This window comes from Desmodus rotundus, chromosome 3 (genome assembly GCF_022682495.2).
Source record: "Desmodus rotundus isolate HL8 chromosome 3, HLdesRot8A.1, whole genome shotgun sequence".
Classification (NCBI taxonomy): domain Eukaryota; kingdom Metazoa; phylum Chordata; class Mammalia; order Chiroptera; family Phyllostomidae; genus Desmodus; species Desmodus rotundus.
Window position 1 is genome coordinate 114,444,920 of NC_071389.1, and position 18,657 is coordinate 114,463,576.

The 18,657-nt window shown below is 47.8% G+C and overlaps 2 protein-coding genes across 4 annotated transcripts; both read right to left on the reverse strand.

Annotated features, from left to right (window-relative positions):
• Nucleotides 1–1,785: 1,785 nt before the first annotated feature.
• Nucleotides 1,786–6,007, reverse strand: TEX52 (testis expressed 52). Its single transcript, XM_024564993.3, has 3 exons — nucleotides 5,925–6,007; nucleotides 4,272–4,822; nucleotides 1,786–2,293 (listed from the first exon to the last, which is right to left on the reverse strand). Exons 1-3 carry the CDS (start codon nucleotides 5,994–5,996, stop codon nucleotides 1,999–2,001), a joined length of 918 nt encoding a protein of 305 aa, XP_024420761.3. The 5' UTR covers nucleotides 5,997–6,007; the 3' UTR covers nucleotides 1,786–1,998.
• Nucleotides 6,008–6,590: 583 nt separating this feature from the next.
• On the reverse strand, nucleotides 6,591–18,610 carry FOXM1 (forkhead box M1). Of its 3 annotated transcripts, XM_053921597.2 has the most exons (10): nucleotides 18,408–18,610; nucleotides 16,042–16,590; nucleotides 15,280–15,431; nucleotides 13,596–13,787; nucleotides 12,587–12,715; nucleotides 11,870–11,914; nucleotides 11,158–11,227; nucleotides 10,798–10,973; nucleotides 8,906–8,989; nucleotides 6,591–8,601 (listed from the first exon to the last, which is right to left on the reverse strand). In XM_053921597.2, exons 2-10 carry the CDS (start codon nucleotides 16,541–16,543, stop codon nucleotides 7,576–7,578), a joined length of 2,376 nt encoding a protein of 791 aa, XP_053777572.1. In that variant the 5' UTR covers nucleotides 16,544–16,590; nucleotides 18,408–18,610; the 3' UTR covers nucleotides 6,591–7,575. The 3 variants fall into 3 exon arrangements, with proteins under 3 accessions (XP_053777572.1, XP_045055330.2, XP_024412783.2); XM_045199395.2 differs by lacking the exon at nucleotides 8,906–8,989 and having other exon boundaries at nucleotides 11,158–11,224; XM_024557015.3 differs by lacking the exon at nucleotides 8,906–8,989.
• Between the last annotated feature and the right edge of the window lie 47 nt (nucleotides 18,611–18,657).

Genomic DNA, 18,657 nt, shown 5'->3' on the forward strand with positions numbered 1-18,657 from the left:
TCCCAGAGCCCCTGCCCCTCCCCAGAGTACTCAGGAAATTCTCCTTCACCCAACTCCTCTCCACCTACCCCATACACATACCATGGAGAAAGGTGGCAAAGAGAAGGACTGTTGAATAAAGTCATAGATTTGGAACTATAAGGAAATTTGGAAACTCTGTATACACACCATATTTATTAAATTCTTTTAAAAAATTGTTTTAAATATTTTATTTTTAGGGAGAGGGGAAGGGAGGGAGAAAAACATCAATGTGTGGTTGCCTCTTGAGTGCTCCTTACTGGGGACCTGGCCCGCAACCCAGGCACATGCCCTGACTGGGAACCAAACCTGAAACCCTTTGGTTCACAGGCTGGCACTCAATCCACTGAGCCACACCAGCCGGGGTATAAAATTATTTTTAACTGAGATGAAATACACGTTAAATGTACCACTTAAGGGAAACAATCCAGTTGCATTTCATTCATTCGTGATGTTGCGTAACCACTCATTCTATCTAGTTTCATCATCCCCAAACTCAAAACCCATTAAGCAGTCAATCCTCATTTTCTTCTTTCCCAGCACCTGACAACTAGCAGTTTACCTTCTGTCTCTATGGACTTGCCTGCTCTAGTGAGCTCGTATAAATGGAATCATACAATAGGTGGCCTTTTCTGGCTTCTTTGGTGCAGTACAATGTTTTCAAGGTTCACTTACATTGTAGCATGGATCAGTACTTCATCCCTTTTTATGAATAAGTAATACTCCATTCATTCTTTACTTTTATTCTAGAGGTAATGGTTCATAGCTTTATTTTCAGAGGGTCTACAATGTGCCAGGCACTTTGCAGGGACCTCACTTATGTGATTTTACTTATCCCATTAATTTATACCCTAGTGGCTCCTGGGTGCACATGAAAAAACTGTAAACCCGAGGGGACCGACGACCTCCCCCAAAGGTCACAAGCAGGTTAATAGATGGTTAACCAGGACTGGAGCCCTGTGGTGTTTTGATTCCCAGATGCCTGCAGGGCTTGAGAAAGGTGGAGACAAAGGGGCAGTGGGAAGGATGCCAAGAGAAGCCCCACTGGGGAAGATCACCAATTTGAGGTTTGTCGGGGACAAGAAGAGGTGAAGTGGCTTTCTCTTCAGAGGCCTCCCAGCTGCCTCCCTGCTGCCACCTCTACCAGGTCTCCTGCAGGCCCTCCCCTACATAATCTCCACCCAACCTGGGGCAGCACCTTTCTGACTGATGTGTTTTGCCTGCTCCCACTTTAGGCTACTTGTCCTGGCACCCCATTGTAAAAGCTGAGGAATCTGGGTCACTTGCAGCACAGGCCCAAGGCCCTCATGTGATGCTCCAGGGGAACCAGTCTGATCTTTACCTTGTTCTTCTCCTGTCCCTTACAGGAGACCTGGTCAGCCTTCCTCAGACTTCACTCTGCCATCCTCTGGCACCAGCCTTGGCCTGGCCCTGCTCCCCCAAACCCGTGTAGGACCTGCAACCCAACAGAGTTGCTTCCAGTCTTTGTCCAGACATCAAATTGTCCATGGAGGGATGGAATTGAAGTTATTTTTGCCTAATAAGCTTCCTGTACTCTGGCCAATCCCAGTCTTGTTCCAGTGGGCTATGGGAGTGGAGGTAACTTCTTACCCACACTTCTTAGAGTGCCTCTTCCCCCCAACCCTCCCCCACCACACACCTCCTTCCTGCCCACTCCTTGTTCTGTCCCTAGGAATGGGATCCCCACTCTGCTCTCCCCACTCCCCACCCCTATTCCTCCCACTTGGTATGAGAGAGTCCTCCAAGGAAGACATACAATTTAGAGTTTCAATAGCATCTCAAGAATCTGGACTACAAAGATGGCTTGAAGTTGGGGGTATTGGTGGAGAGGCTCTGTTCCTCAGAAGCCAGAGTCCTTCAGCCACCTCAAAGTCTTCTTGCTTAAGGAGCATTGGTTGAGAACATTGGAGCCTAGGGGTCTGTGAGCCCGGCATGGTCCCCATCCATTTGGAGGGTTTTCTAGGTGTGTCCAGATCTTCTTTTTCTCTTCCTCAAAAAAGCTTTGCTGGGCTGTGCCTTGGAGAGATAGTGGAGGGGCAAGGCAATGCGGTCCTCTATCAGGGTTTGGTAATTCCTCACGAGGTCCTGTGTCAGGGGTGCCCTTGGCAGCAAGGCCAGCTTTAGCGCCTTTTCCTGGTAATGAGGCACAGGGTTTGGGCAGGGCCAGCTCCTGGCAAAATCATTGGGAAGTGGGTTGGGTAGGAGCTGGAGGCCGAGGGGTTCAAACCTTCCACCAGCTGAGATGTGTTGGTACCTGTTGGGGGGCAAGGGTGTGAAGAGAACAGGAGGTCAAAGGAGAGATCAGGCATGGTAGAAGGGGTGAGATGGGAGAGCGGGAGGTAGCTCTCCATAAGCTATGACCAATCAGGCTGTAGGGAATCTCTTCTATCTCCTAAATGGACGTTGATCTATTCCAAATGGCCTGTACCCTGTGTGTATTTTGCATTAGGCTGGAATAATCGTGTCTGGCTGGTCAATCTTTCATCCTTTTGCCATATCGTAGGTAATATCATTATCCAGATTCTAACTACTCTTCGAGTCCCATCTCCACCACTGACACAGGGCCCCTGGGAGGCAGAGTGGACGCAGCACACATGCTCCCCTCATCACTGGTTAACATGACGCTGCTACCCAAGAGCACTTCCTGCTCTGCCCTGCTGCCTTCTGACACCTGGTCCGATGGCTCCATCTTCTACAGGTGCAGTGTTAGAGCCGACAGTGGGAAATTGGCTTTGTAAAAACTGTAGTTGAATAGTGGCAAATTTCCTGTGGCTTAACATGCTTTGCACCTGGTTCAAAAGATGGGCCCTGTTTGCTGTCTTCAGTTACATCAGAGGTTCTCGGGCCTGGCTGCACATCAGAATCATCCTCAGGAGCTTTTAAAAAATACCATGCCCAGGCTGCCCCAGGCCAAGTAAATTAGAGTCTCCCAGGAGGGGCTCCAACCTCGACATTTCTCTACAGAGGCCGAGATGATTGTCAGGCACTACCAGAGTTAAGAATGACTGGGTTTGTATGTAAATGTTCTATTTCCCACCAAGATCATAAGTACCTTGAGGCTCAGACCTTGTCTGAAATCCTTTGGGATTCTCGTGCCCAGAATGTGCTCTCTCATGGATCTAGAGCCACTTTAACAACTTATTTTAACCCCTCGCAGAGCTGTTTAAAAGGGACGACAGAACATCTGGCCCTGTCATTTGTCTGCCTGGTATTGATACGCATTAGCCATCAGTAATCTTCACTGCAGGGACAGTAGAGAGAAGTCCAAGGTCCTGAATAATCTTCTCTCAAAATCACCAATCATTGGCATTTTTTTAAGTTTACAAATCTCCATAGCCTACTCCCCAACCCCTCAATGCTTCTCTTAATGCCCTTGGGATCAGAATTTGAGACATTCTATCCTTATTCATCTCTCCCTTTCCTGGCACTCACGCCCAGTCAGTTCCTACCATGGTTAGGGTGGTGGGGATGGGGAGTGGAGGAATAGAGGGGTTAGGGTGGAAGCTGCAGGGTTCTCCAATGGTTCCTTTCGCTTTTGCATTCCTGTCCCTGTTCACTGCAGTAAGCCCTCCTTTCTGCTTTCTGAAGGCTTCCCACCCATGAAGCCTTCCAGAGGGGGATGCTCTAGCCCACAACAATCCCTCCCTTCCTCTTCTGAATTTCTGTTATAACGTCTATTTTTTGTTTAGTGCTTCTGTACATTCATTAACCCATTTTATCTTCACCTATTAAGGACGGCATGGTATTTACCATCCCCATTTTATCAACAATGGAACTGAGTCAGAAAAGCTAAGCAATCCAAGCCTCTGACTCCAGCTCTCAGCTCTTCACACTAATGACTGACAGCCTTACACCACCCTCCCTTTGCCTCACACCTAGCTCTTAGCATGTGCGAGCTTGCATTGACAGCTGTCTTTCCTTGCATGTATGTAGGTGTCTGCCTTTTGTAAGCTCCTCAAGGGCAGGGATTGAATGACTTTCTCTGTACCCCCAGGGTCTATAGCAGGTGTTAAGAACATAGTTGTATTTCCTAATTTTTAGTTAAATAATTGAGCCCCTTCCCTGGCTGTCCTTTCCTTGCCTCCATCCCTTCCTTCCAGAGTTTAGTTTTCAGATGACCAGAGGTGGGAAGGTTAGAGTACCAGTCAGATATCAGAAACAGTAATCAGAGAGGAAGGGGTCACCTGCAGACAGGTAGTGTGTGAGCTCCCTGAGGAAGGAGCGCCTCTTACTTCTTAAAGTCCTTTGGCGGCAGGATGTTGCCCTTGGTGTCCAGTGGAGGTGCCCTTGCTTCACTCCTCAGCTTGAGTTTCTCCACCTCTCTTAGTTCCTTCACTGTCCTGAGAATCACCTGGTTCTTCCTTTTCGTGTCCACGAAGATAGGATTACAGCTGATGAAAGTTAGAAGGCTGTTTTGACCCATCCAGGAGGGAGGGGGGATGCAGGGCTCTGCTGGGAGCCGGCGGTGGGCCCTGGAGTCGGTCAGCCAGCGCCAGACATTGCTATCATAGGGCCTGTCAGGCCTGGTGGGAAAGGTGGCGGGCAAGTGTCCCACATCAAGCCACGTGTGAAAGCCCCAGGTGTGCTCAGTTTCATTCTTCCAAGGGTGGATTAGTCGGTGGCGCACCTTGGACTTCATGTCTGTGCAGGGTGGCAGCTTCTGGGCCAGCCGGTGGTAGGCTTGCGGCGTGAAGCCAGGCAACTCCCAGGGCTCATCAGGGAGGAGAAACTCATGCTGCACCCATGTGTGGTAGGTTGGGAGAGTCTCACTTGCCCGGACCATCTGGAGAGAGACAAAGGGAGCCTGGGGGCACTCTGCCTCTCCTTCCCAGGGGCAGCCCCAGAGGAAACAAGCTGCCCGCCTCCTCCAGACCCAGGGCTGTTCAGGACACTGACAGCCTGGCAGGGAGTCAGGCCTCTGCTCCTGCCCTGCCCAGCAGTAGTTACCATGGCTCCATAGTATTCTCATGGATCTTTCGGCTTTTGTTCTCTTTCCATCTACCAGATTTGGGTTTTGATCTCCCACCCGCTACCCTCAACTTGAATTTTCCCACTCTTCACCCATCCTCTTCATTTGGCGCCCCCACATCCCGGCGGAGGAACTTATGCTCCTAACAGGGCACGTCAGGCCTGAGGAAATCCTGAGGAAAAAATGCCTCATACCAAGCCAAGTGTTGAAGGGAAATCTTTCTCCAAAGGATAGAGCCTGGGTGCTTTTCTACCTGGACTCCTCCCATTACTCGTTTTGCTGTCATTGGTGGATTGTGCTTCTCATTAAAATACAAGCAAGCATAGAAAGCGTCTAGACTGTTGGTCCCTTACCTTTTCTGTGCCCCAGCCCCCATGAAATAAACAGTAGCAAATATGTAGGCACTGTGCTAAATACATACCCACATCTCATTTAATTTCCACACCCTATGAGCAGGTATTGTTATGTATGGTCCTCATCTCAAAGATGCAAACAGCAAGACACAGTAAATAAGTCACCCAAAGTGCTGAGTGAGTGAGCAGCGGAGCTGGGGACCTTGGTCATCTGTCTGCACCAATCATGAACTGTGCTGTTCGAAAATGCCTCTCCCTCCCATCCACTCCTAGGACTTTTCTTGTTCCCAAAACTCACCTGTTTCTTGGGGCCAGCCTGCTAAATCATTTCTATGTGACCACCCAGTGGGTTGGTCCAGGAGATGTAATAACCAGGCATCTCCTCTCCTCTGTTCTGAGCTGTGTTCACAGTACCATAGGATTGAGAGAGGACGACAGCAGAGTTCACAGGCTAGAAGATCTACTGTCCTGTAGAAAGCATGCCCTCCCTGACCAGGGGGAGAGTCACTAGCCCAGTGGGGGTACAAAAAGGTAGGCCTCAGAGATGGGGCCTTACCTCCTACCTGCAGGAAAGGTTCTCTGACATGGGATGGATTACCCTGCCCTCTGGCTGATCTTCCTGGCCTATAGGCCATTGTGCTTCTGGGCCTGATTGCCAGGAGAGGCAGCTTTGTAGGGAAGACCTTACTGGCAGCATTGTTTGCTGTTGGGGTTGCTATGGTGATGTTTCCTGGATAGTGATACAGGGAGGAGGGCTCATTAAGCCCTTGGGCCCTGGCTGTCTCAGGTGAGACAGCTGGGGAAGAGACAAGTTCTGACTTCAGAAGATGGTAATGGGAGCTCTTCTGGGGAGGGACTTGCTTAGGGAGGCCTGGGGAGAAAAGCAGGGCAGGCTTTCAGGACTTGGGGTGGGAGTAGAGGTGGTCATGAGGTACCTGTAACTGGACCCATGCTTTCTTAATATTCTGGGAGGTCTGCCCGCATGTCCTCCTTTCCCTTTTTGGGGACTGACTGCGAGAACAGTAATGGGAAAGCTGTGGATTTCTGTGCTAGGAAGCTACGTGCCTGTGCAGGACGTGGGAGGTGATCCACACTAAAGCCCTTTGCACTCAAGTGCTTCATGTTAGCTTCAGGCCTTGCTCTACCATCTTCATCATCACCCACATTCTTTTCCAATCCATCTTTATGCAGTTGGGACCAGACACCAACACACCAGAGACCGACGTTTCTACCCTGGATTTTATTGAATAGTAGTTACAGTAGTGTTCTTGAGCTGGCTCACATGCATGTGGTCAGCTGGGGCCTCGGGTGGCTCTTTGCAAAGCTACAGTGCATGCTAAAGAAGCCAGGCAGATCAGGGCCTTTTTAGCCTTCTCAGGTCTCAGGCCAAGTCCCCATCAGTGCTAGTCTCTCTGGCATTATTAGGGACAGTATCAGAGAAATGTCACATGGGCGCACAGCAGGGCCTGCACACTCTGCTTCAGATGCATCCTTCCCCCACCCTGAATTCAACTCTTGATGTATCACAAGGGACGTTTTTACCAGGACTTCTACTTGCAGGAAAGCTGACTTGGAAAGCTGGGGAGATGGGAGGGGCAATAAGAGGGGCGCTGGCAAGCAGATCTGCTGTCTGTGTGCCTACAGTAAAGGACTCGAGGCAGGTACCTTGGACGTGGAGGAAACCGTGCACTGCAGGTCTCCCCTTCTCTAGGAACTAAAAGCAAGGAACAGAGGCAAACTGAAACTTCTGTCATCCTACCCACCTCCTGGTAGTCTGTAGATAATGATCTAAGGAAATAAGCTTGCATTTAAAATTAGAGGATAGTTTGGGGGACATGTACTATTTACAAGGGCACCCTGCAAGGAGCAGGGAAGATGAGACTGCTGGGTGCAGAATACAAATAGTTTTGGGAGTTCCTAATGTTTTTTCACCCTTGTTTCTGCTATGCCTACCCTTCCACTCTCACAGGAAGAGTGAGGAATCATTTTCCCTAGGGGAGCATAGGGTGGCACAGAGTCCAGTCACCAGGGCCTCGATGCTTGCAGAGGGCCGAGTGGCAGCTGGAGCGTGATGTCTGCCTTGGCATAACCAGGGGCTAGAGGCGCGGACGGATGGTCCCTGCTTGCTGTCCTTACTCAGAGGCTGTGGATGGCCCAGCCACATGAGTGCCCAGAAGAGTGGACAGCTTGAGCAGCAAGGGTAAGGTCAGGTCTCTACCGCAGCTCAGGAATGAATTGAGCCCAGTTGATGTTGTCAGGGCCCAGCGGGTCCTCCTCCAAGCCAGGGAAGCTGATGTCCAGCAGAATCTTGCTCAGGCTGTCATTCATTGTGTCCAGAACTAGGCCCTCTGTCAGGGAGCGGTTGGCTGAAAGGCTGGCAACCTGTGGCTCGGGGGAGCCTGGCTTGGGAACTTCCATATCTGAGGGGGAACAGCTGCTGAAGGGGCCAGAGTTGAGGTCAAAGGGTTCAGAATTGAGGAGTTCTCGGGGTGAGTCAAAGAGGGGGATACTTTTCAGTGGGGTGGTACTGAGATCCGTTAGCCCCAGGGAATCGGGTAGTGGGCCAAAGGCACCCTGGGGGGTTCGTACTGGGCTGAAATCTAGCCCCTCGACTTTGGCTGGGGGTGTAAGCCTCCAGGATTCGGGGGTCAAGGGGAGGACAGATTTGCTTGGGGTGGAGGAGATGGGCAGAGTTTCCTTAATGGGTGTCTTAAAAGGTCCACCCTCCTCCTGGGAGTAGCCAAACTGGGAGGCAGGCACAGAGGACTCTGAGGGGAGAGCGAGCCCTGTGGCTTGTCTTGAAGTCCCGGGGGCCTCTGAGAAGAGCAGCTCGGGCTCATCCACACAGGGAGGCAGTAGGTGCTGCTTCCTCCGAGACCGGCTCATCTCCCTCCTCTCCCTTCGTTTAATCACAAGCATTTCAGAGACACACTGGGCTGGGGACCTGAGCCCACTGTAGGACTTCTTGGGCCTTGGAGTGGGAGAGTGGGATGAGTCATCCCAGGATTGAGACAGGTCCTCTTTGACAGATGGGCATGGTGAGGGCCACTCTATCAGGGGCGGGCTCTCCACCTTCATGGGCCTCCCTAAGTGTGGCGTATCCTCTCCGGGTTGGATTTCCTCCTCCTTGATGGACTGAACTGGAAGCAGAGGAGACAGCCCTTCTCCAAGCAGGAGCTTTTCCTCTTTTACTGGCCCTGCAGTAGGCAGAGGGGCTATCCCCTCATCAGCTAGCAGCACCTGAAAGGGAAACAGGGACAAGGTGAAAGGGAGCTCTCGAAGCCTTGAGATTCAACACAGTCACCAGGCAGGACACAAGATGATGACCAAAATAAGTGGCATGCTACCACCAATCCTCTTTTTAAAGTCATAAAAACTATTATATACGAGAATAAACGATGAAGATGGTAGTTCAATTACAGGGGAAAAGACAGATTGGACAGCATCTAATGTGGTGCTGGCATAAGTACCTATCTGAGAAGAATACAATTGGGTGCCTATTTTACACCACATACAAAGACAAAAGAAAAAATTAAAACCATACAAATCCTGAAAGAGAATCTAGGAGACTACATGTACAATCTGAGGGTAGGGGTGACCTTCTTAACCAAGACTGGAAACCCAGAAGCTGTAAGAGAAAAGAGAGATGTATTTGACTATATAAAATTTTAAAATCTTACTGTGGCAAGAAAAACTACAAACCAAGTTAAGAAACAAACAATAGAAGTTAAAAAAAAATCTCCAACATAAAAGACAAAGGTTAACATTTTAATAACAACTTTCACAAATCATTAACAAAGCCCTATGAAAAATAGGCAATGTCCAAGAACAAGCATCTCACAGCGAACAATTCCAAGTAACCAAACATAAAAAGAAGGTGCTCACACTTAATAAGCAAAGAAATATGAAATAATTTTATGCACATTAGATGGGCAAATATTGAAAAGATTAATAATACCAATTGCTAGCAAAGACACTGGTCTTGTCATATATTGCTGGTGGAAATGTGAGTTATCACAGATTTTCTGGAAAGCAATCTAGTAATATTTAGTAAAATTTAAAATACCTCTTTACTTAGCAATCTCATGCCTGGGACTTTATCCAGTAGAAAATAAAAGCACTAGTAAGAAAATACTTGCAAAGATATTTATTGCAATGTTGTTCATAGGGATAAAAAAATTAGAAACAAAACATGCCATAAAAGTGGAATGGTTGGAAAAATTACGGCGCAGCCACACCATGGAATACTACGTGACCATTAAAAAGCAATCAGGTGGAGCTATGCCCAGTGACTTGGAAGAATTTCTATGAGGCAGGAAAGCATCTGTAATGTAATCCCATTTTCAATGTTCTGTGTGTTATGCGTGTATAGATAAGATGGCTCTGGCTATGGATGTATGTCTGTTACACTAAGTATGGATAAAATATGTAAGACAGCGTAGTAAAGTGCCGACATGGGTTATCTTGAGGAGCAGGGTAATGTAGGTGAAGTTGGGGGAAGGGAAGTGGAGGGGAAGCAAATATAAGAAAAGGGGGGAAAGGACTTAACGAAAACAAAAACAATATACGTGCTACAACCACATTAATGCACAAAAATACAATTATATGTGGTAGTATGTATAATTTTATGAATATTAAAAAAAAAAAAACAGCAAACCCAAGTCTCTAAACTCCAGAGACCATTCTGTTTCTATTTCAGTGAAGGGGGTGGAGCCTTTTCCGTACATTTTTTACAGGTCAGCTCTTGCTCATAACAACTTCTCTAGAAGGTTAGGTCCAGATTTGGTAGCCCATCAAAGTACGGTTTTAACTTACCTTCTTCACCTTTCTCTCAAACTAGACCAGTGATGCTTATTGACTGGGGCAACCCCTCCCCCTGGGGGCCTTTGGCAATGTCTGGAGACATTTTAATTTAATTTTCCCATGGGTTGGTGGGGAGGTGCTCCTAGCATCTATTGAGGAGAGACAAGGGATGTTGATAAACATCATTCAGTGCACAGAACAGCACTTTCACCCCAAGCAAAGAATTATCCAGCCCTAAACATAAATAGTACCAAGGCTGAGAAACCCTGAGCTGGACTGACGAGTTCACTCCACTATTACTGGGTACAAACTGGCATTTCCTGCCTCCATACTCTCTCCCCTCTTGTCTGTTTACCCAAATCCACTTGCTTGTAAGACCCATTTCCTTTGAAAACTCTTCCTGATCCATCCCAGCCCATCTATCATAGTGACCTTGTCTGAATTCTTATAAACTCATTGGTATGTAATCCAGATTCCTTTATAGCTTTTATAATGGTATTATATTTTCTTTTTGTTTTATGCCTTATCTACCCAGCTAGATTTATGAGCTTCTCAAGGACAACTTAGTAGAGTGCAGTTGCAAGACATAGGCTCAATGCACTTAATCCTCAAGAGAAAACAGAAGCCACTCACCTTGGGGGCAATACGGACCCGCTTGCTGTGGCGGGCAAGCTCTGAGCTCATGAGTGAAGCTGCTAGGGGCAATGGCACCTTTACCGAGGGCTGTAACACCAGTGGCTGGTTCACTGGGAACTGAATGGGTACCAGGTAGGAGCTGACCCGGGGTAGCAATGGCTTCATCTTTCGCCCTAGAAGGAAATAGGAGAGATAAGGGGTAGGGGTCCAGGGACACATCCCTTCTCAGTCCCAGGAGCTGTGCTCTCCTCTGGATTCAGATCCCTTTGAGCTAGGTATAGAATCCTGGAGTCTGATCCCCTAAAGTTATGCCCCCAGAACAAGGATTAGGCCTGAGGCCCACTCTCCCATACTAACGTGCGCCCAGTGGGAGTTCAGTTTTGATGGTCACATTCCGGCGGAGCTCAGGATTGTGTCGTTTCTGCTGCTGTGTGTGGCAGATAGGAAGAGAAAGAAACCTGGATTAATAAGGTGGGGAAGAAGGCGGGAGAACCCACTGGCTGCTCTGGTACCATGCACTGAGCTCCCTGACAGCCCAGAAACCAAAGCCGCTCTGGGAGGATGCAGGCGAGCACTGCCACCGAAGCCTGGTTAGTGGGAAAGGTGGACAGCACGCAGATGTACTGTGGCAGGTCCCAGCACCTCATCCATGTGTCCTCACCACCCCCAGGGAATGCTGAAGCACGTAGCTCTATGAGTGGCAACGAAAAGCCAGGGCAAAAATGAAAGGAAACACTGCTTCCTGCTAGGCCTATGCCATGCGCTGTGGATGCCGCTCACACCAAACTCGTGGCATGTCCTCTTGCCATGCCCACTCTGCTGAGCATACCTTTATTATGCTGTGTGAGGGGGAGGAGAAGTGGACACGAGCCCTCTTCTGGGGGGATGAGGTGGCAGTCACAAATTTCCTCACTCCCAGAAGTTCGGGGCGCTCTGCATTTAGGATCAGCAGTCACATGGCCACAGGCTCCCTTCCCCTGCTGAGAGTCTTGTCCCTGTCCACTAAAGCCATGCTGAGCAGCAAAAGGAAAACAAGGCCAAGCCCCGAGCCAGAGGGAAAGACTCTTACTGATTCCAAGTGCTCGGGCGATTGTGGAGACCCTGGGTCCAGTGGCTGTGGCGGTCAGGCATTGTGGGAGAGAAATGAGATGAAGTTACAACCAGCATGGCCAATCAATCTGACCACATTGGGAAAAACATCTATTCCTGCCTGATGCTGAGAACCATGCTGGACAACTGTCCCTCCCAGCAGAATAGTTATGGGCACTCTGAAATCCTAAAACAATTGCTTCTGAAGAGTTGTTCTGCTGGCTCAGTTTCTGGTCTCCAGCCTAAAGAAGGGTTTTGTTTTTTTTCCCCTTAAAAACACAAGTTTTCTTAGATTTCATAATAATCACCTGAGATGCTTGTTAAAAATACGTAATTCTGGGCCCATCCCAGACCCACTAAATCAGAAACCCTATGACAGGGGCTTGAGAAGTTGTATTTTAACAAGCATCCCAGGCAGTCCTCATCCACAGGGCAGCTAGGGAAACACTGCCCCAGGTAGTCCTCTCATTTGGATCCAAGTGGTCCTCTCCATGGCCTGGTCTAGCATTGCAGTGTGTTGTCTGGTGTTTGTCAGCTGTACTCAATTAAGTGAGTTTTATGCAAATCACCCATGGGCTGGCTGGCTTCTAACTCTCCCTGGATCAGTTCAGATCATCACAAGGACCAATTGTTTCCTTCTGAGGTGGATTTGCAACCTCCAACTCTGGCCCCATTTAGATGAAATCAGGACACTCACCTTAAACACCTGATCCAAGGTCAAGTAGCGATTGGCACTAGGGTGAATGGTCCAAAAGGAGACCTTGCCATTGGCAGATGTCTCTCGAACAAACATGTCATGGAGAGAAAGGTTATGGCGAATGGAATTCTGAAAGAAGAGACAACCAGTTATCAACTACTTTAGATTCAGAAATATCACCGTTGAAGTTTCCTAAGGGGAAACCAGCCTCAGATCTCATCCACTGTAGCCAGTACAGGCTTCGTCAAGTGTCCCACTCTGTCCTTGGCCTCCAAGTTGTAGAGCCATCCACCTCAGCCATAAACCTCTCTGTCCTACAGGGATAAAGGCCAATGCCATTTCTTAGGTGGTGGTTACAGAAAAGACCTGGATAGCTGTCAATGGCTTGGAAAGAGGAGTGAGACTGTGAAACAATAATCAATAGCAAGATAGATGAGTAAAGAAATTAAGAAACTAGGAAATTTAGTTGAGGTAAGGGGATGAATTTAAAGGTTCTGCTGTGGGGAGAACAAAACAAAAAACATTTGGCTGGAAGCTGAGTATCTGTCAGAGGACTTGAGCTGTGGCTCTGACATTGTAGTGAGAGCCACAGGGACTCCCGGGCATCTCTGTGTTCCCATGTATAGGATGAAGAGAAAACCCCCTGCCTTCTAGAAATATTAGGTGACATTAGAGGCTCAAAGGCAGCACTGTTTTTAAAAGATCTTTTCGTAAAGCTACTTAGTCACTCCAGCTGCTGTTCAATGTAGCACAAAAGTGGGCTTGGCACTACATTGAAGAGTCACAGTAAACCTTAGGTAGTGACAGATGAAGTGGCCGCAGCTTTCTCATTGACGATTTTGCGGGACTCAGCAGGATCAAGTCCTAACCCACAAGATACAACTGTCTATAGTTCCAGCACCCTTTGCATTCAGCACTCGCTCACACCAGACACCAAGTGCTGCACCTCTGTGAAGACCAACTGTCGGAATAGAGTGACTTAAACCTGGGTGGTTATGGAACACAGTACCTTCCAGCCTGGTTTGGCCATGTGCTTAAAATAGGGGAAGTGGTCCTCGATCCAAGTGTAGATATCTTTCAAGGTCATGCGCTTCCTTTCGGTGCTGTTGATGGCGAACTGTATCATGGCCATGTAAGAGTACGGGGGCCGCTCAGACACAGAGTCCTGCCAGGGTGTCGGTGCTCCTGGGGGCTCCTCAACCTGAGGGTTGTGAGAAACCCGAGGGGAGGAGAAAGGGAATGACAGAAAGAGTTCGCAAGACCTCCTCCAGCCCCCCTTGAAGAACATTCCCTAGAGAAACCTCTTATCCCATAAAAATCACACTAGAAACAAACTCATCTGAGACCAATATTCCATGGAATAAAAGTTTAGAATTAGGAAGCATCTTAGAGATGGTCCGGTCCAGTCCCAATTTTCTGTCTTCATTCATTTTGTTGAAGATATTATCCAAAGAGGTAGTTGAAACCTCTCAGAAAAGTTTGGGCGTATGTTATGATTCTTAAAACATTGATTTCACACAAAAACCACACCCATTTTTCACACCTTGGGGGCCAAGGTCTTAGTCCAATCCTTTCTCCTGATGTGATGTGAGTAAACCCATCTTCTTTCAATGTTTGTGTGAGAGAAATATTTCTGAGCACAGGAGAGAAAAATGTCTGCAGATGACACATTTGACTCCATCTTAGGCAAGTATGATTCACATTATTAAAATACTAATGTTAAGCCCTGGCTGGTGTGGCTTAGTGGATTGAGTGCTGGCCTGAAAATCAAAGGGTCGCAGGTTCAATTCCCAGTCAGGCCACATGCCTGGGTTGTGGGCCAGGTTCCCTGGTATGGGGCATGCGAGAGGCAACCAAACATTGATGTTTCTCTCCCTCTCTTTCTCCCTCCCTTCCCCTCTTGTCAAAAAATAAATAAATAAACTATTTTTAAAAATAAAAATAAAATATTAATGTGAATATTTATTCACATTTTAAAATATTAAGCTTTAAAAATAAATAAAATATTGAGCTTTCTTATATTTATAAGTTTGTATATTCGTTGTCTATAAATTTTATTATATTTATATATTTGTATATAATAACTTTATAAAGTACACAAGTTTTAAGTGAACAGCTCAATTTTTATGTATGTGCATATCCATGTAAATATTCACTTTTAAAGTCTGTGGAATGAATGATTAAAAGAAATATACAACAGAATCTAGGTGTGCAGCAACTGTGAAAAACAACCTCAGGCCACATAATTGGGTCAAATCAATTTTGATTGCTGGGGAAAAATTTAAAATTCACATCTAACTCACTTTATTTTCTATTAGTATAACTTCTAAGAAAACTATCTGGTTAGAAACGCTGTATTCCTTTCATATTGTTGGGTTGCTCCTTTAAAGTTTAAGTGACTTTCCAAACTAAGAGCTCTTCATCATTTCCTGAATACCTAGTAAGGGTGGAGTACTAAACTCAGTGGTAATGGAACAGAGGGAGCCAGAGGAATCTGCCCTCAAGCAAATTTCACAGATGGAGGAGAAAGATCCCCAGCAGAAATGTAGCTCAAAAGTCATACAGAATTGCGTTAATTGAGTGCTAATAGCAGCACTTGCAAATTCTGCTGCACAGGCCACTTGATCCATTTCCCTTCTTAGAAGTTCCCCCTATGGTCTCTGATTTCCCTAGTGAGTGACAGAACAGTTCACCTTGTCCTGACTCTGCTCCAAGTGCAGATTCTCCTTTCCCTCCATCTCTTGCTTGATGTTGCAGGGGCCCAGTCCATCGGAACTCATCTTTCCAAGCCACTGGATGTTGGTCAAGCTGTTATTAAGAGTACAGCTTGCTGCCTCACCGCCAGCTAGAGGGGAAATAATCCAGATGTCACTTAGCTGCTTGGGCTGATGCCCCACAGGCCCACTGAAATTGGTGCTTAGGGAACCACCTCACCAAGAGCTCTATCCTTAGGGACAAGGGAATACATGCTGTGGCCCTCAGGTACTCCATGCCACTGTGGATTTCGGGAGAAATTCAGGGGCATAGTTTAAGGTACATTTCAATCTGGGCCACACAGCCTTAGAGATCAGTTAAAACAACCTTATAAAAGAGTCTTGAGTATCTGCACAGAGAAAACCATTTTTCCTCCTCATGCTTCAGTGTTCTCTTTTATTAAGATGGAGAAAGATCCCTACTTCTTTATACAGTCGATGAGAAGGATAAACAGAAACAATAAAGAAAGCTTTTTCCAATATAAAGAAGGCAATTAGGAGCCCTAAATAATAATTACAAACCTTTGGACAGTGCCCAAAGGATCTGGGTCAAGGTTTCAGAATGACTTTCCCCTGGTTCAGGATACATGCCTGTCTATTGTAGGCATCAACACGGCTACAATGGCTACCTTGCCACCAAAGTCCTTGCCACCAAAGGGGAAAGGCTAAGTTCCTCAACCCTTTGCCTTGCAGACCACATACCACAGTTCTCCCATCTCTGCCCGAGAAGGGCTCCTGGTGGTCTAGGAAGATTCATATCTGTAGAGGCAGGTTTTGGTCCCAGGGTCTCGGTGATCACTTCTGTCCTCTTATGGTCACCACTGGTTTGGGCTTGAGGCTGGGGTCCTGGAGGGTGAGTGGGGGCTCCCCCACAGCTGATGAGGATGAATTTATTGGGCCCATTGCTGCCACTCTCTTTTCCTTTGGCGGTCAATGCTGTGATGATGCTTTGGATATTGGCGTTGTTGGGGATCACCACCACTTGGGTGTTGGGCATGGTGGGGTGGTTAATAATCTTTATCCCAGCTGGAAACTTGCAAGAGGTGGACTGTGCCATCTCCTTGGAGGCCTGCGCTTGGCCAGGCTCTTGTTGGGCAGGGGGCCTCTTAGGCTCCTCCTCCAATGTTTCACTTGGGCCATTTTGAACAGGAAGGGGCAGCCTCCGTCTTTTGAGAATCAGTGGCCGACGGGGGCTGGTTTTCATTATGAATCTGTGCTTTCACTCTCCATTGAGAATCACAAGCATGGACCCTGGAAAGTGCAAGGAACAGCAGAAAGAGAAATGTTAGGATGAGGAGTTCTATTAGAGAGGTGTGTTCCTCTTCCTATGACCAGGAGTGGGCCCAAGTGAATGCTCCCTAAGCCTTTGTAAAGACCTCTGACAATAGATAAGTTCCACTGACAAAAGAAAGCTGAAACTGGAGCAAACAGAAGCAACTCAAATGGGAAAAGTAGGATTGGGTTGAACATAGGTCATCACAGACAAAGGTCTTCTGGAAGCTTAAGTATGTTTGGCTATAGAAACAAGTGGTACTTACAAAAATGTAGGAATGTCTAGTATCACCTACTAAAATACAGATCACTGGCAGTAACTGTAGGCACAGGGATGCTGGGATAGGAGGGCATTTGGTAATTAGGAGCCCTGACAAAAACCTAATCCCATAATCCATTCTAGGATCGAGCCTTTACATTTTATGTCATCTTAGTTTACAAATAAACGGATCAGTGCCAGTAGAATCAGGGGAGAAAGGCAGATTGTACCATTGCACTATTGCCACACCACTGAAGAAACCATCCCCAATTCACAAGACCCCAGGTAAAAGGGAAGCTTCTCACTTCAAGGTAAAGTTGAGCAGATTGTACACTGCATCACAGAAGGGAGTGCCATTCATTTCACAGACTGTTATACTTGCAGTGTGTTGCCATCAATGTGCTAAGGTGGTTGTGTAATGTTAAAATATAGTTTTATCTTTTTAAAAATTTGTGCTTTGTTGATTTTTTTAAAATATTTTTAAAATTTATTTTTAGAGAGGGGGAGAGAAACATCAATGTGTGGCTGCCTCTCACATGCCCCCAGCTGGGGAGCTGGCCTGCGACCCAGGCATGTGCCCTGACTGGGAATCAAACTGGAGACCCTTGGTTTCACAGGCCAGCACTCAGTCCACTGGGACACACCAGCCAGGGCTGTGCTTTGTTGATTTTAGTAGATATATAGTATACTCTACCATTATGTAAAATTGTGTAATCTTATTTATAGATACTTTGACAAAGGAACAGGTTGTCTCTTTTTTAGGACATCTGATATCACCCTAAAAATGATTGTCACACTCACGACATTTGCCATCTGCTTCAAGTTCTCAGGCCCTCTCCACTCTGACGCCTTCCTTTCCTTTATATCTAGGTTTCCTCTACCTTCAAATCTCAGTTTTCCTTCCATCTCCCATTCATCAAGCCTCCCTCTCTCCCTCATCAATAGTAGATACTATTATCCCCTCCCTACTCCCCAAAGATATCTTCTAAGGCTTAATTCTCTCTTCTAATCTCTGGCCAGCCTCTTCCTATCATTGCCAACACTTTAGCCCAGGAGACTTCTAGAGTGATTCCTCTGACCCACCCCAATCCTGACCAGGGTTCTCAAAAACCAGAAGGGTCCTTTAAGATGCTGGAGTGGAGGCAGTGTGGTATAATGGTGAGAGCACCTGGAGGCAGAGGACTGTGCCCGCAGGTCTGTCTTTGACTTAATGTAGAGTCAGCTCAGTCTTCATCAAGGCCACAGTCTGCCTAGGAAAGTAGGCCACTCCAGCCCTCTCAAGGCTGCGGGCAGGGTGCAGAGGTCAAGCATCCAGGGAAAGCCAAGGGGTGCTTTGAGAAAGAAATGAGGACAGGCCAGGGGGTTGGATGCAGGAAATATTTGCACCCTCGCTCAGATCTAATTCCTGAGTGGCCTCAAACCTCCACTCTTGTCCCGCACCCTGCTGCTAGACCTCCTGACCGCGGCACCCGAGAGACCTTGCTCCCTGCCTGCGCCAAGACCCGGCCTCAGCCTCCATTCCTCGGCTCCCACTCACCTCCCCACTGCAGTCCCCGTCGTTGCTGGGCTGTGGCTCCTAGGGCGGGCTCCGGGCTCCTCCAACCTGGGGGCCGAGCCAGGGTGTCGGACAGGGACTCGCGCCAGGTCCGCCGGGTCCCCGGCGGTGCGGGAGGGGTGGGGAATCCCGGGGGATCCCGGGAGGGGAGGGGGTCCCAGGCCAGCGGCCGGGGGTGGGGTCGGGCACCGGAGCTTTCAGTTTGTTCCGCTGTTTGAAATTGGCGCCGGCG